At 44.1% G+C, this 14,772-nt stretch overlaps 1 protein-coding gene across 7 annotated transcripts in view; it reads left to right on the plus strand.

The window, feature by feature from the left end:
• The window catches only part of DPP7 (dipeptidyl peptidase 7), a 213,262-nt gene extending 200,573 nt beyond the window's left edge, over positions 1–12,689 (plus strand). For 3 of the 7 annotated variants that reach the window (XM_029612202.1, XM_029612203.1, XM_029612204.1), the window contains one exon: positions 12,092–12,689. In XM_029612202.1, the coding sequence (XP_029468062.1) occupies positions 12,092–12,168 (77 nt within the window). In that variant the 3' untranslated portion in view covers positions 12,169–12,689. The other 4 variants (XR_003858161.1, XM_029612206.1, XM_029612205.1 and 1 more) reach the window with 3 other exon arrangements.
• Positions 12,690–14,772: the final 2,083 nt, after the last annotated feature.

A 14,772-nucleotide genomic window follows, 5' to 3' on the forward strand; every position in this document is an offset into this window, starting at 1 on the left:
ATGGGTCTCAGACCTACAGGACTGGGAGTTGCAAATTTAAAGGGGAGGATCATAGATTTGGAAGATAGATTGTGGCGGAGCAATATGTGGCTTTTGGGAATCCCCAAGGGAGAAGAAGGAAATATCTTCTCATTCTTGAAAAAGTTGTTGCAGGAAGTCCTATCATCAGGTGAGACAGCCCCTTATTTTGCAATGGATCATGCACATAGAACACTCAAGGTGTCTCAGGATGTAACAGAGCTTGTAACATCTTAATAAAATTCCACTCCTACCAGACCAAGGAGTGAGTGGTGAGAAAGGTGATCATTTGCACTATAAGGATCACCATGTGTTTATCTTTCCTGATTTTAGTGCCGATGCACAAGAAGGCGACATGTATAGAGGTTAAGCGGGTTCTATATGAGAGATATTTGCATTTTAACCTGCTGTGCCCTGCAAAACTTTCAGTTTGTGTTATGGAGCGCAGAAAACCTTTTTCTCTCCTGCTGCCGCTAAAGCCTTTTTCCTGTTCTGTTCAGAACCTGCTGCCATCCAAGTGGGAAATGAGAGCCTAAGTTGTGTGGCTTCCAGCTCATCCAGATGTTCCAGTGTGAGTAAAGCTGCCAGGTTCCTCAAAGGCAGGAGATTGGATTCCCCAACATTGTATGAAGACGGAGAGCTGAGTTCAGCAGGTCTCTCACTGACCTATGGTGTTTAGTCTGAACCAACTTGAGACTCAATGAAATTTGCTGCTATCTTTAACAGAACCCTTGCTAACATGGCTCTTTTCTTTTTCAGGATAAAACACCGCATGGGTGTTTTGTTTGAAAGGGAGGTGGGTTGAGTTTCTCTCTTTGCACTCTCTTTTTCTTACTCTCGAATGTGCTGCTTCTGAGGCTAATGTTAATTAAGTAGGATTTTAAGACTGTTATTCTTATTTTCACTGCAGATGTTTGATGTTTTTGATTTTTGCAATTTGTTAGGACTTGTAAAGTGTGACATACATTACTTGTGTGGTATTTCTGATGGGGAGGGGGTGAATAGGATAATATGATTAATTATTTTAATTTCTACTTGAGAGATATGCTGGGAAGCAAGGTTTGCCAGCTTGCTAGGTGGGATTTTTTTTTTTAATGATTTGGGAGGGTGGAAGGTGTTGGGGGAGGGAAAGGAGGGAAAGGATTTTCAAAAAAAATTATTTTTTTTTTACTGTGCATACTAATGATTGCAAATAGAATGGGAGGGGGAGATAGTGAAAGTCAACTGGTATGTGTTCCCATATTTGATGGTTAGTTTTTAAAACAGGGATATTAAGAGCCTGAACCACCTGATTAAAAGGGAAAACACTGGCCCATAGACTGAAACAACTGAAGATGGATGTTTTTCTCCAGGAGACATACTAGCCTGATATTACTGAGAAATATAATGCCCCTGGGTGTCAGATTATTTTTCTGCCTTCTATAAGGGGAAGAAACTAAGAGGTGTTGCAATTTTGATTGGGAAAAATGTCCATTTTCACCATGACAAGATAATTCAGGACTCTGAAGTATTTCTTAGGGGAAGATTAAATGGTATATTAATTACCATGCTTAATGTTTACACCCTTAGGGCCGGATTTTAAAAGGGTTACGTGCATAAGGTACACGCATAACCCTTTTAAAAAACCCCTGCGTGCGCTGAGCCTATTTTGCATAGGCTCGGCAGTGCACGCAAGCTCCGGGACGCACGTAAGTCCCGCGGCTTGCAAAAAGGGGCGGTCGTATCTTATAAAATCCAGTGTACTTTTGTTTGCGTGCACGCTGTCTTTTAAAATGTACCCCTTAATGAATGGTCTACAATTTTTTCATATTGTTTTTGAATTGCTTTACACTGAGGGGCAGATTTTATAAATCTGCGCAGACTCGTACTTTTGTTCACACACCAGGTACTAAGAAAAGAGTACGCGGGATTTCAATAGATACGCGCGTAGCTGCGCTTATCCATTAAAATCCGGGGTCGGCGCGCACAAGGCTCCCCAAAATTGGCAGCCTGCATGTGCTGAGCCGCGCAGCCTGCTTCCGTTCCCTCTGAGGCCGCTCCGAAATCGGAGCGGTCTCGGAGGGAACTTTCCTTTGCCCTCCCCCCACCTACCCACCCCCGGCCCTATCTAACCCCCCCCTCCACCTCTATCACGAAAGTTACGCCTGCTCGAAGCAGGCGTAACTTTGCGCGCGCCTGGCCGGCTGCCACGCTCCATGTTCCGGTCCGGGGGCTGGTCCGGAGGCCGCAGCCATGTCCCCGGAACGCCCCCGGGCTGAAACCATGCCCACACCGCCGCCCCTGGATGACACGCTGAACGTGTCACGCCCCCTCGATACGCCCCCCGATGACGCGCGGATCGTGGCACGCGCTCCCCCCCCCCCCCCCCAGGAAAGCCCCGGGACTTGCGCACGCCGGAAGCCTATGCAACATAGGCTCGGCATGCGCAGGGGGTGTTTGGGCCAGGTTTTCAGGGGGTACGCGCGTATCTTACGCGCATACCCCTTTGAAAATCTGGCCCTGAGAGTAAAGGAGTTTTGTTGATGGGTGGGAATTATGTTATTCTTAATCTGGTACTCGATAGGAATAGCAAATATTCTCTTTGGCATTATGGAAAGGGGATTTCTACGTTTCTGCAGACTACTTTGCAAGATCTTGAGCTTATTGATGTCTGGAGTAAATTCCATCGTGGTGGGAAGAATTTTACCTTTTTCTCTGCTCCACATTGTGGTCTCACCATGGAGTGATACAGAGGCATTAAGACACTTTCCATTTTATTTTCCATTCCCTTCCTAATAATTCCTAATGTTCTGTTTGCTTTATTGAGTGCCACAGCACACTGAGCTAACGATTTCAATGTATTATCCACTATGACACCTAAATCGTTTTCCTCCTAATATGGAACCTAACATTGTGTAACTGTAGCATGGGTTATTTTTCCCTATATACATCACCTTGCACTTGTCCACATTAAATTTCATCTGCCATTTGGATGCCAAATTTTCCAGTCTCGCAAGTTCCTCCTGCAATTTATCACAATCCGCTTGTGATTTAACTACTCTGAATAATTTTGTATCATCTGCAACTTTGATTACCTCACTTGTCATATTCCTTTCCAGATCATTTATAAATATGTTGAAAAGCAGCAGTCCAAGTACAGATCTCTGAGGCACTCCACTGTTTACCTGTTTCCACTGAGAAAAGTGACCATTTAATCCTACTGTTTCCTATCTTTTAACCAGTTTGTAATCTACCTCGTCTCCTATCCTATGACTTTTTAGTTTTCTTAGAAGCCTTTCATGAGGGATGTTGTCAAACACCTTCTGAAAATCCAAATCTACTACATCTACCGGTTCACCTATATCTACATGTTTATTAACCCCTTCAAAAAAAATGAAGATTTGTGAGGCAAGACTTCCCTTGCCCCTGTGTTCCATTAAATCATGTCTTTCTATAGCTCTGTGATTTTGATCTTTAGAATAGCTTCCAATATTTTTCCCGGCCCGGAAGTCAGGCTAACTAGTCTATAGTGTCCTGGATCACCCCTGGAGCCCTTTTTAAATATTGGGGTTACATTAGCCACCCTCCAGTCTTTAGATACTGTTATATAGTTAGTGAGGTTTTGGGTGGACCCTTGGACACTGTAGCAGCTGACCACGCCCATGAGGGGAAGTCCCGTGAGGGGCCACAGGTCAGGCTCAGCTCTGGACACACAAACACAGATAGTTCTTTATGAGACAGTTTGAGAAACCACCAGAGCCGGCAGTAGTGAGTAGAAGATGTAGCGCGGCTGGGCTAGGATGCGCCAGCAGTGCTGTAGTGGAGAGAACTGAGAAAGTGAGTACAATCGAACATTCACAGATCCCAAGTATGGAGAAGCCCTGAGATAGGGAGAGCTGGCCCTTGAGGAGAGAGTACTAGATCCCTGGAGGTAGAGAGGCTTGTTGGCAAAGTACTCTCACAGCGGTTCTACGTAAGAGATGGCACTGGTGCTGGAACGGGGGCAGGCCCTCGAGGAGCGAGTACCTGGTTCCAGGGAGACAGCTCTGAGAAGTAGATGATAGTAGTACTCACTGATGGTGTCTGTAGCGAATTCCTCCAAGTAGGAAAGGAGCTGGATACAGGCAGCGGGTCAGGGAACATGGGCCCTCGAGGAGCGAGTACCAGTTACCTGACAGCGACCTGAAAGAAGCAAAGAGGCCCCCCGAGGAGCGGGTACCCTGTTAGCAGAAAGAGTCCAATAGAAGTTGGAAGGCAGAGTAGCTGGGTACGGAGAGCGAATCCCATCCGTAAGAATCTCCCTTGCTAACTTAACGGCTAGCAATAAACAGTAGGCTTAAATATCCGGGCAGCATGACATCACAGGGGGATGCCCCTGAGGAACGCGCCAATGAGGAAATAAGAATGAGGGCCGCGCAATTACGCAGGATCTGTTCGAACAAAGGAGAGTTCCAGTAACAAGCATCCGATTTAAAGATAAGATTTCTCCAGAAGGGATATCCCAAATCGGTTATTAATAAAGCCTTCACGCGTGCTCTGTTTGCTAACAGAGATTTACTACTCAAGTATAAACAGAAACCGTTTTATCAGAACTTGACATGTGTTATGAAGTATTCAGCATACACCAATGAAGTAGTGCAGATCATAAAATCACATTGGCATATATTAGCACTACATAAAGTTTTTGAGCACGCACCTAGATTTGCGTATTCATGTGCACAGAACATCAGAGATCTTATTGTCAGGTCTGCTTTTGACTCTTCACACTAAGCCCTAAAGGAGGAGGTCATCAAAGTTGTGGTAGATGTGACATGTGTGCACAGACCATAGTAGGACATCAGTGGAAATCTCCAACATTGGACATTACAGTAGATTTGGTGTCATCCACAACATGTGATTCAGAATGTGTTGTGTATGTTATACAGTGCCCCTGTGATCTGGTATATGTAGGGCATACGAAGAGAAAGATTCGCACCAGATTGATTGAACACCGAAGCTGTATTAAAACCTCTAAATTAACAGCACCTCTTGTCCAACACTGTTTACAAGTTCATCATAGCTTTGTGGATCTGAAATGGCTGGTTTTAGAACAACTGTACCAGGGGACACGAGGAGGAGATATCCAAATACGCTTAAATCAACGGGAACATTACTGGATTTTTACATTGCAGTCAGCCCATCCACAGGGGCTCAATGAGAAAAATTAATTGGTATACATTAATTTGAATAGTTTCAGATTTACCGTTGAATTTATTGGAAATATCTGCATATTCCTCGTGACTTCCTCTCCATCTCATAACAATGAAGAATATCTGTCTGCAGGCTTTTTTGATTTAACAAGCTATGACCTGTTTGAAAACTCTCTCCTTTTTGGGACTTTCAAGTGTCCCTGGTCGAAGATCATGAGACATAACTTGCCCTTGGGCTGGATTGTCATTTCCGGAATAAATATCAGGCGGACCTGATTGAAGACCAATTGCAAAGGAGATTCTTTCTACATATCATCACACGGGAGAAGAGACGACCACATTGGGAACTTTTGAAAGGCTTGATTGCCATTTCCGGAATAAATATCATGCGGACTTGATTGAAGACCATTTGTTAAAGGAGACTCTCTCTACATATCATTATACGGGAGAAGAGACGACCATATTGGGAACTTTTGGAAGTTTGATGTCACATCCGGAGGAGGGTTAAAAGCCCTGTTTGTACGCCATGTTTTTGAATTTGCGAGTCTGAATTCAGCCCGCCGAGAAAGTATCTTAAGAAGCCACCGTTGATGCCATAAAGGGAAGATTGACTGTGGAAGATTTGGAGTAGATGATTCCCCTGAAGCAGGACCGTTAGGTTTGAAACACGATCGCGTCGGGACTTTGCTATTTTAATGAGATAAGTATCAGGACTTTGCTCTTTCTAATGGATAAGTATCATTGATGTAGAGATTGTATATTTACATTTGGAGCATTTATCTACAGCATTGGAATAGATCTATCAATCAGACTATTTACATTGAAGTTCCCGTGGCAGCATGAAGTAATTTTACTCAAAAAAAATAAAAAAGGAGAAAAATACTAAAAATATTTGAGATTTATAAATAAAGCAATGTGACCTTACCATGGTGGGTCTGATTGATATAGACTCTTTGCGTATTGGTCCTACAAAACAAGTTGTATTAATGTCTATAATTTGTCGGAGTTCCACCAGTGCCTTCCTCAGCATCCCAAGACGCTATGCCATGTAGTAGTGCCTGGCCTGACAGACAACCCAGGGATAGACCCCCAAGTGGCAAGCCACGATGTGGCAAAGGGCCATGAATGTTCACAACTGATGCCCTGTAATGCCTAGAAACAAGGCTTGTTGAACAAGCCTGGCTGGGCCTCTGGCCAGAATTCCTGGGCCAGCTAGATGAAAGAAGATTGCTGGGCTCCTTTTCATTACAGAGTTCCTGTGCTGGTTCCTGAAGGGGATAGTCAACTGTCTGCCACTGTTGTCCTGCTGCCTAGTTCTAAAGCCCTTCTTAATGCTCTGCCCGTATACCAGCCTCCTTGATGCGGTCTCCATTCATGGTCCAGCTGCTGCCTCTTCACATCATCTCATCTCCTGATACTGATGTTTTTCTTGGCTCTTCTCAGCTCATCCTGCTGCTACCTCCATGCTGCTGTGTCTTCTCCTGGTGCTCCTGCCTCCATGCTGCTGGGTCTTCTCCTGAAACTCCTGTCTCCATGCTGTGCTCTCCAGTCCTGGTCCTGCTACTTAACCTTTGCTGCCTTGGCCCTTAGGCTGTCCCCTGCTTTGAGTGTGCTCTTTCAACATGGACCGTCTGGGCGCCTTTTGGTTTATATCACATAGTTGTGCTGCTATCAGCTCTAACATTAGAGCTGTACTGTAGCTACTGGGGTGCCACTCTTGCTTCCTATGTTCTTTGCTGTAATCATGATTGTGCAAAAGGATGAGATGCTAATACTGTATATGGAATGTTGGCATTTGTAACAATGTATGCAGAGGCCTACACTCAATGGGGCGGATTTTCAGAGCCCTGCTCGCCTAAATCTGCCCAAAACCGGGCGGATTTAGGCGAGCAGGGCCCTGCGCGCCGGGAAGCCTATTTTACATAGGCCTACCGGCGCCGCAGAACCCCGGGACTCGCGTAAGTCCCGGGGTTCTCCGAGGGGGGCGTGTCGGGGGCGGGGCCGGTCTTCGCGGCGTTTCGGGGGTGTGTCGGCAGCGTGGCTACGGCCCGGGGCGGTCCGGGGGCGTGGCCGCGCCCTCCGTACCCGCCCCCAGGTCGCGGCCCTGCGCGCAAGAGGCCCGCTGGCGCGCGGGGATTTACGCCTCCCTCTGGGAGGCGTAAATCCCCCGACAAAGGTAAGGGGGGGGGTTTAGACAGGGCCGGGCGGGTGGGTTAGGTAGGGGAAGGGAGGGGAAGGTGAGGGGAGGGCAAAGGAAAGTTCCCTCCGAGGCCGCTCCGATTTCAGAGCGGCCTTGGAGGGAACGGGGGTAGGCTGCGCGGCTCGGCGCGTGCCGGCTATACAAAATCCATAGCCTTGCTCCGCGCGTATCTACTAAAATCGCCTGGAGCGCAAACAAAAGTAGGCTATTCGCGCTCCTTTTAAAATCCGCCCCAATGTGCTGTTCATTTCAGTTACAATGTCATGTGCAATTACAGGTCTTGTCCTTGCATAATGTGATTACCAAAGATGTTGACTTGCTTTCAATCTGTTGACATTTGTTGTGTAATAAAGTGGTCACAGGTTTGAAAGAACACTTTCTGCTTGTCTGTTTTTATTGTGTGCTTTCTCTCTTAAGGGTTCACTAGGTGAAAGTTTTGAGATCCACATGACCTTGCATGCTAGAGTGCCAGTGGTCATTCCAAGTAGGCACTTTTCTGGCAGGTAAGATCTACGGCATACAACCAAAAGCTGAATGTATGCTCCCAAGGAAGACAGAAGGGCTAAACAGGAAGCTCCTTACTTACAGTTGCCTTATCCAGAGAGCATATTCTTAGCTAACTGTTGGGTACATGGCCAGTGTGGGAGCTGGCCACTAGCTAGCTAGTGTTTACTTCCATATAGTCTGGTGGAATAGGTATAGAAATGGTTGGCTAGAGGTGCAGTAGCTATGTCTTCTCTCTGTTGGAGACCAATGCGTTCTCTAGCCTTGCAAAGATAATAGTGCACCTATTACAAATCATTGGCCCATAACATTGTGAAGATATGTCATCTCTGACCAAGCTATGGCCCTTCTCTCTGGCACTGAATGCTATCAAGTCATAAGTCTTCAGTCAGAGGGCTATTTGAAAATAACATAAATCCCTAGGTGTGTTTTATCTCTAGGGAGCATAATTGTGTAGCTGCAGGTGTCCAGGACAGAGTAAATAGTGTAAATATAAAGCCTGTGTGGTATTAAGGGCAAGTAACACTAATCATCCCACAATACTTTACATCAGGACCCTTTCTTGAGTCCTCACTCCACCTAAAAGGCAATATGGACAAAGCCCCTTCTAGGATCCACACTAAACAAAATGTCTTTTACTTGCTGGCTTCTCTAACACATTGTCAGCAGCTGTGAGTACTTGCCAGGTACTTGTGACTTGGATTGGCCACTGTTGGAAACAGGATACTAGACTTGGTCTGACCTAGAACGGCATATCTTATGTGTGACAAGTGAAGAAAAGTGATGGAGTTGTGTAAGTTAGACCAATCCCACAGCCCAAAAACAGACAGGTAGGAGACCTGCTGTTGCTTGGGAGCAAACAGACTTCTACAGACTGGCTGCCTCCCCGTACTGGCATGTGGATCTGTATAATATCTATTTGCAGGTTATAAGATTAATATCCACTATCTGAACTTCTGCTTTTAACTGCACTGATTTTCTCTAATCTTTCAAAAGGGCTTTGAGGCCCATTAAAATAAAATATCACTGCTTTTAGGTATTTGGGGGTTTGTCTGTCTGCTAATTTAGGGGATCTATATAAATCAGAGTGGAGTAGCAGCCTAGTGGTTAGAGCAGCATGTTACAAAACAGGGTTCAAATCTCACTTCTGTTTCTTGTGACCTTGGGCAAGTCACGTCCCCTCAAGTGCAAACAGATTGTGAGCCCTTTGGGGACAGAGAAATGAAATGAATGTAATTTGCTTTGAAGGGCCAAAAAGCATAAGAAATAAAATTTAAATTATTGTTCCTTGGTGAGATTGTTAAAGGAAAATTACTGCTGAGCTGGCTGGGTAGAGTTAACGTGATTCATATGAATTGGTCACCAAGGACACTGTTCACTATGCTGCTTCTACTAACTTACAGGCTGATACAGTACAGTGTGCTCCGACGGATGCCCTATTAGGTATGCCCGCGCGATACAGAAAGTAAAATGTGCAGCCAAGCCGCACATTTTACTTTCAGAAATTAGCGCCTACCCAAAGGTAGGCGCTAGTTTCTGCCGGAGGGTGTACAGAAAAGCAGTAAAACCTGCTTTTCTGTGCACCCTCCGACTTAATATCATGGCGATATTAAGTCGGAGGTCCCAAAGAGTAAAAAAAGTAAAAAGAAAAAAAAAACATTTTAAATGGGCCAGCAGCTGTCGGGCCGAGAACCAGACGCTCAATTTTGCCTGCGTCCAGTTTCCGAGCCCATGGCTGTCGGCGGGCTCGAGGACCGACGCCGGCAAAATTGAGCATCGGCTGTCAAACCCGCTGACAGCCGCCGCTCCGGGTTAAAAGGAGGCACTAGGGATGCGCTAGTGTCCCTAGCGCCTCCTTTTGCCTGTTTCTACCGCACCACCTAGTTTAAATACAGAATCGCGCGCACAGGCAAGTGGCCTGTGCGCGCGCCGGGAGAGCGGGCGTTTGTCCGCTCTCCCGTGGACTTTACTGAATCGGCCCGTTTGAATAAGAAAGTGGTGAATTTGGTATGGGTGAGTAGAGTGGCACACATCAGTTTGCATGTCCCTCAACAGGCTAAAACTAAGGGGGCATCAGTTTGCTTAATTTTTCTGATTATTATAAAGCAACTCTTTAATATTCTCGCTCAGTGGAATTCTCTAGGAGCTAGTCTGAGCAGAAAGAGTTAGGCAGTGGGAAGGGTTGGTTCCCCTGGGTGTTCTTGCAAGTCTTTTTGATCTGTGATTGCTACGAGGGGTGGCGGGCCTATTCGAAGCCTGCAGGTGGTAATCACCTGCTGGGGATATCCCCTATTTTGGACTATGAGGAAATATGTCAAATATTGTCTCCAGCTGCTTGCCATTTGCTTTGTGACTCATCTTTGAAGATCTTTTCTCAGTTATTTGTGCAGGGAGCTTTTTGTAAATGGGCAGAGATGCAAACACTTTAATTTAGAATCCTTTCCCCTTTTGTGCATTTTTTTTCAACTACGGGATGTATTGACTAAGCCACTGCCATGAATGGCATTGATTAGAGGATCTATAATGGTGGAAAGAATTTTTCTAAAAAAGAAAAAAAAATCCAAAGGGACAGGTTAAAATATATAGAGCTCTTCAATGGGATGACTTTAACCCTCTTAAAGTGATGCAAATGTGGAATAAGGAACTGGGGCAGGAGCCGCGACAAGAGGATTGGGAGTCTATTTTGTCAGAGCTTTGGAAATGCATTTTACCAATGGATGTCATGGAACACTATATAGAATATTAATGTGAGCTTATTTTAATCCTCTTGTTTAAAGGTATTTGATAATCCCAGGTCGGATCTTTGCTGGAGGGCGTGTGGTCAGAAGAATACTGTTTCCCATAGATTGTTTCCCCCCCCCCCCCCCCCCCAGTTCTCAAAGATTTTTGGGCACCAGTTCAGAAAACTATATCATTTATTTGTAAGATACACCTACTGGATGATATTTGAATATTTCTTTATTGGCCCTTTCAGATGGACACATTTGACAACTTGAATATTTTGAGGCTCTTGGTTGTAGGTAGGAGTGTGTTACTGTTTTGAAAGAAGGCTCAAAGATAGGTATAAGGAATTCGGGAGGGAACTGGAACTTTTGTCTGCTAAATACCAGGTAGTCAGGAAGATGTGGATTAGATTTCCTTAAGGAAACACTTAATCGATTATCTATGCTGTATCTTATTTCATACCTGTCATATTTGTAATAAAAAATAGATTGTGGATGCTTTTTTTTGTTTCATTTTCAAGCTGAGTTACAGGGGGTTGGGATGTGGTATTCTATACTGCTGTATGTTTATGGGGGCTGTGTAGCATTGTATTTTCTCTGATTTGTGTTTTTTGTATTATATGTTATCTATATGGCACTTTTTGTCTATGGAATGGGCATATGTTATGTTGACATGGTTCTACACCTTTTTCTTTTTTGGTCTGTTAAATTATTAAAAAAAAAAAAAAAAAGCCACAGGCCAATGGAACAATTTTTCAGCGAGAAAAAGAGGGTACATGTCCAAGCAGTAGCACAGATAAATAAAGAATGAGGGGCTCATAAGGAATTCCTGCAGATGCTCATTACTGAGTTAGTGAGATAGGTCCATTTGGTGCTGTCGAATGTCATAATCCACGTGTCATGGCTAATTCAGTCCTGCTTGTCAACAGAGAAATTTGGTGTTTGAGTGCAACATGGCCTGCAAATTTATGCAGACTATTTTAAATTAGCCTCTCATGGGGGCATTTTTCAAACTGTCAGCATTGTATCCAAGACTGCACATACTTTTTATTTGTTGGCTTTCCACAAGTAAAAAGTATGTGCAAATATACTTTTGCTTTGAAACTTGCTGCAGATTCACAGTACACAGTCACTTGCACCTGCTTTTTCTGCACACAGATATTTGCTGGAAAATTATACATGAAGATTTGAAAAGGCTGTCTGTGTGCATACTTTTCCTCCTCAGACCTAAACATGCCCTCCCTGGCCCCCTCACAAAATGCCTCTTGTTAATTTGGCTAAAAAGTCACTTTTAGCTGCAATGAGGGAAGGCAATTTTTAGATGGCTGTTCAACAGGTCACTTTTTCCTGTATAAATTGTTTTGAAAATTGTCTTCATAAGAATATTTAGTAGACTTAAAACTGGAAAAGGCTGAAAATCATGTTTCATATATTAAATGTTATAAATAAATTATTTTATTTTTTTTATCCCCCATCAGAGGGTCCAATAAAGCTGATCCAGAATGTATCACAGCGGCTCGCAGAAAAGAAGGAGCCATCATCTCCAAATGGGTGAAAGATGCTACAATTGAAACAGCATGGGAGACACTAACAGGCATTTTTGCTGATCAATCAGAGGAGACAGCTTTAACTAACCCTTAGTGGCATCTGTTCTGGCCCTTATTACAGCCTGCACCTTGTATTATAAACACAACTCTCTGGAGCCTGTGCCCAACCTCACAAACACAGCACATGGATGTTAAAAGAAATTCTTCCTCTTCTTCTTGTAATTACAAGAAAATAGTTTAGCCATAACCCATTTGCTAAGCATGCCTGCAAAAAATTTCATTAAACATTTTTATTGACTTATGAACTGTTATATAACTACTCTCTCTACAGAGACACTGAAAATTCAATCAAATACAAACCTACTTATAAGTGGTGCTCAAGATCAGTGAAAATTGCCCACAAAGAAGAAAATCAAATAAAACTTATTTATTATTTTTACATCTTGTCCATATTTATCACTGCCAGCAATTCAATCATTTTTATTTTACTAATCTAGGAGTGGCAAAGTGGGGGCACTTACCAATCAGATGCAGTAATTAAAAATACATTGTCCTACAAATAGATTTTGCTTCAGGCAATATGCCACAATTTTGGTATTTTCTCAAAACTTAATTCTAATTTCTAATCATGAATATGGAGTGTTTTGTAATGAAAACAGCAAACAAGCTATTTTGATAATTCTCTCAGTTTTTGAAAATCATAATTGTCAATTGAATCAGTCTTTAGGGATGAAATAGATATACAGTAGATTTAAAAGACCATCTTTTATGGCAAATGCATACTCAAATGATTGGGTCTATTTTACTCCAAGTATGTTAACACTATGGGAAAACAATTTTTCCAACAAACTGCTGGCTTTTAAGAAACACTTATTTTCAATTAAAGTAATTTGTAAGTAATCTTTACTGGAAATGTAAAATAAGCATATGTATATGGCTATAGCAGTGGCCTAGAGTTAAAAGATAACAAGTCAAGAACAGTCTTGCCTAAATGACATTTGATGTTTTCTTTAGCATAGGAATATCAGTGCTACAAATCAGACTTCAGGTGATCCCAAAGTACAAATCCATACCTAGTCTCCTTTCTACTTAAAACTCTGATGCTTGTCTTGTATAATGCATTGGGACAGTCCAGGTCAACCTACTGTCTCACATTGGCAAAAGTCAAATTGAGCTGTGGCAAGCCACTAGCAAATATTATGAACGTTATTTATCCCAGGACAAGCAGGATGCTGGTCCTCACATATGGGTGACGTCACCAACGGAGCTCCAGTGCGGGAAAGCTTTCTGTCAAAGTTTCTAGAAACTTTTGACTGGCACTGTGGTGCCACTGAGCATGCCCAGCATGCTATGATATTCTCTGCCACAGGTGTCTCTCTTCAGTCTTCGTCTTTCCGCGCTGCTGTAGGCATCGCGGGATAGGAGCCGTTGAGATTCTCTCAACACACTTTTTGACTGTAAAGTCAAAGTTTTCTTGATATTCTTCTCACAAATCTCTCGGGGTATTTTCTTCACCGGCTGGTGAGTACGTCTTTCTCATTTTTTCCTTCCTGCTGAAGGAAAATTTTTCCTCTCACGAATTCTCACTTCTTTTCGACGGCTGTCGACTGGAAATATGGCTACAGGATTTAAAAAATGTCCTGTATGCGCTCGAAAAATGTCGATTACCGACCCGCACATCGAATGTGTGCTGTGCCTCGGAGAAAAACATGATGTAAATAATTGTCCACAATGCGCCGAGATGACTCCGAAGGGCCGCAAAGCTCGACTGGAGAAAATGGAACATCTGTTCCGTCTTCAGCTCATCCCATCGCCTTCAACATCATTGAAGTCGTCTCCGGCCGGAGCGACTAAGCGCCTGTTACTTAAAAAACCCTGCCCGGAACCGTCGGGGGATCATTCGTCGCCTTCATCATCTTCGACGAAATCCATCGAACCTCAAAAATCAAAGCACAAGCATCGACATCTATGACCATCGATATCTGAACCCGTTCCCCAGGCACCATCGACGGCGAAGCGGCCACGGACAGAGGAAACATCGGCTCCTGGGCCTCATCCTCCGGTCTTCGATACCTGGTCCTCTGCAGGGCTCTGCACCGGATCTTACACCTCAGCCTCCGCCACTGCTTACAACTGCTCTGGTACCATCAATTGTAACGCCGGAATTGTCTGATATCATCAGACAAGCGGTATCACAGGCTTTCATGTAACAACAATTGATTCCGATGGGCTCGTTGATGCCGATGCTTCCAGCATCGATGCCGGCAACTTTGCAGATGCCGGTGGGTCCACCGATGCCGGTGTCTAGGTTCACACAGAGGACAAAAGGTGACTCGATGTCGACACCAAGAATAACTGCGTCGACATAGATATACGCACAACTGCCATCGACCTCTTCGACATCGATACCAATGTTACCGCCGACGGCAGTTTCAACACCGAGGCAACCACCTTCGACATCGACTCCTACTTCTATTCCATCGATGCAATCACCACTGGAAGAGCCAGAAGTTCAAGATCTAGCTTTCTTCCAGCGTCTACAACAAAGATATCAGGATGTCATCGACACTTTACCAAAAAAACCAGTGGAACAGACATCTCCATTGCCACCT

This window comes from Rhinatrema bivittatum, chromosome 8, assembly GCF_901001135.1.
Source record: "Rhinatrema bivittatum chromosome 8, aRhiBiv1.1, whole genome shotgun sequence".
Lineage (NCBI taxonomy): Eukaryota > Metazoa > Chordata > Amphibia > Gymnophiona > Rhinatrematidae > Rhinatrema > Rhinatrema bivittatum.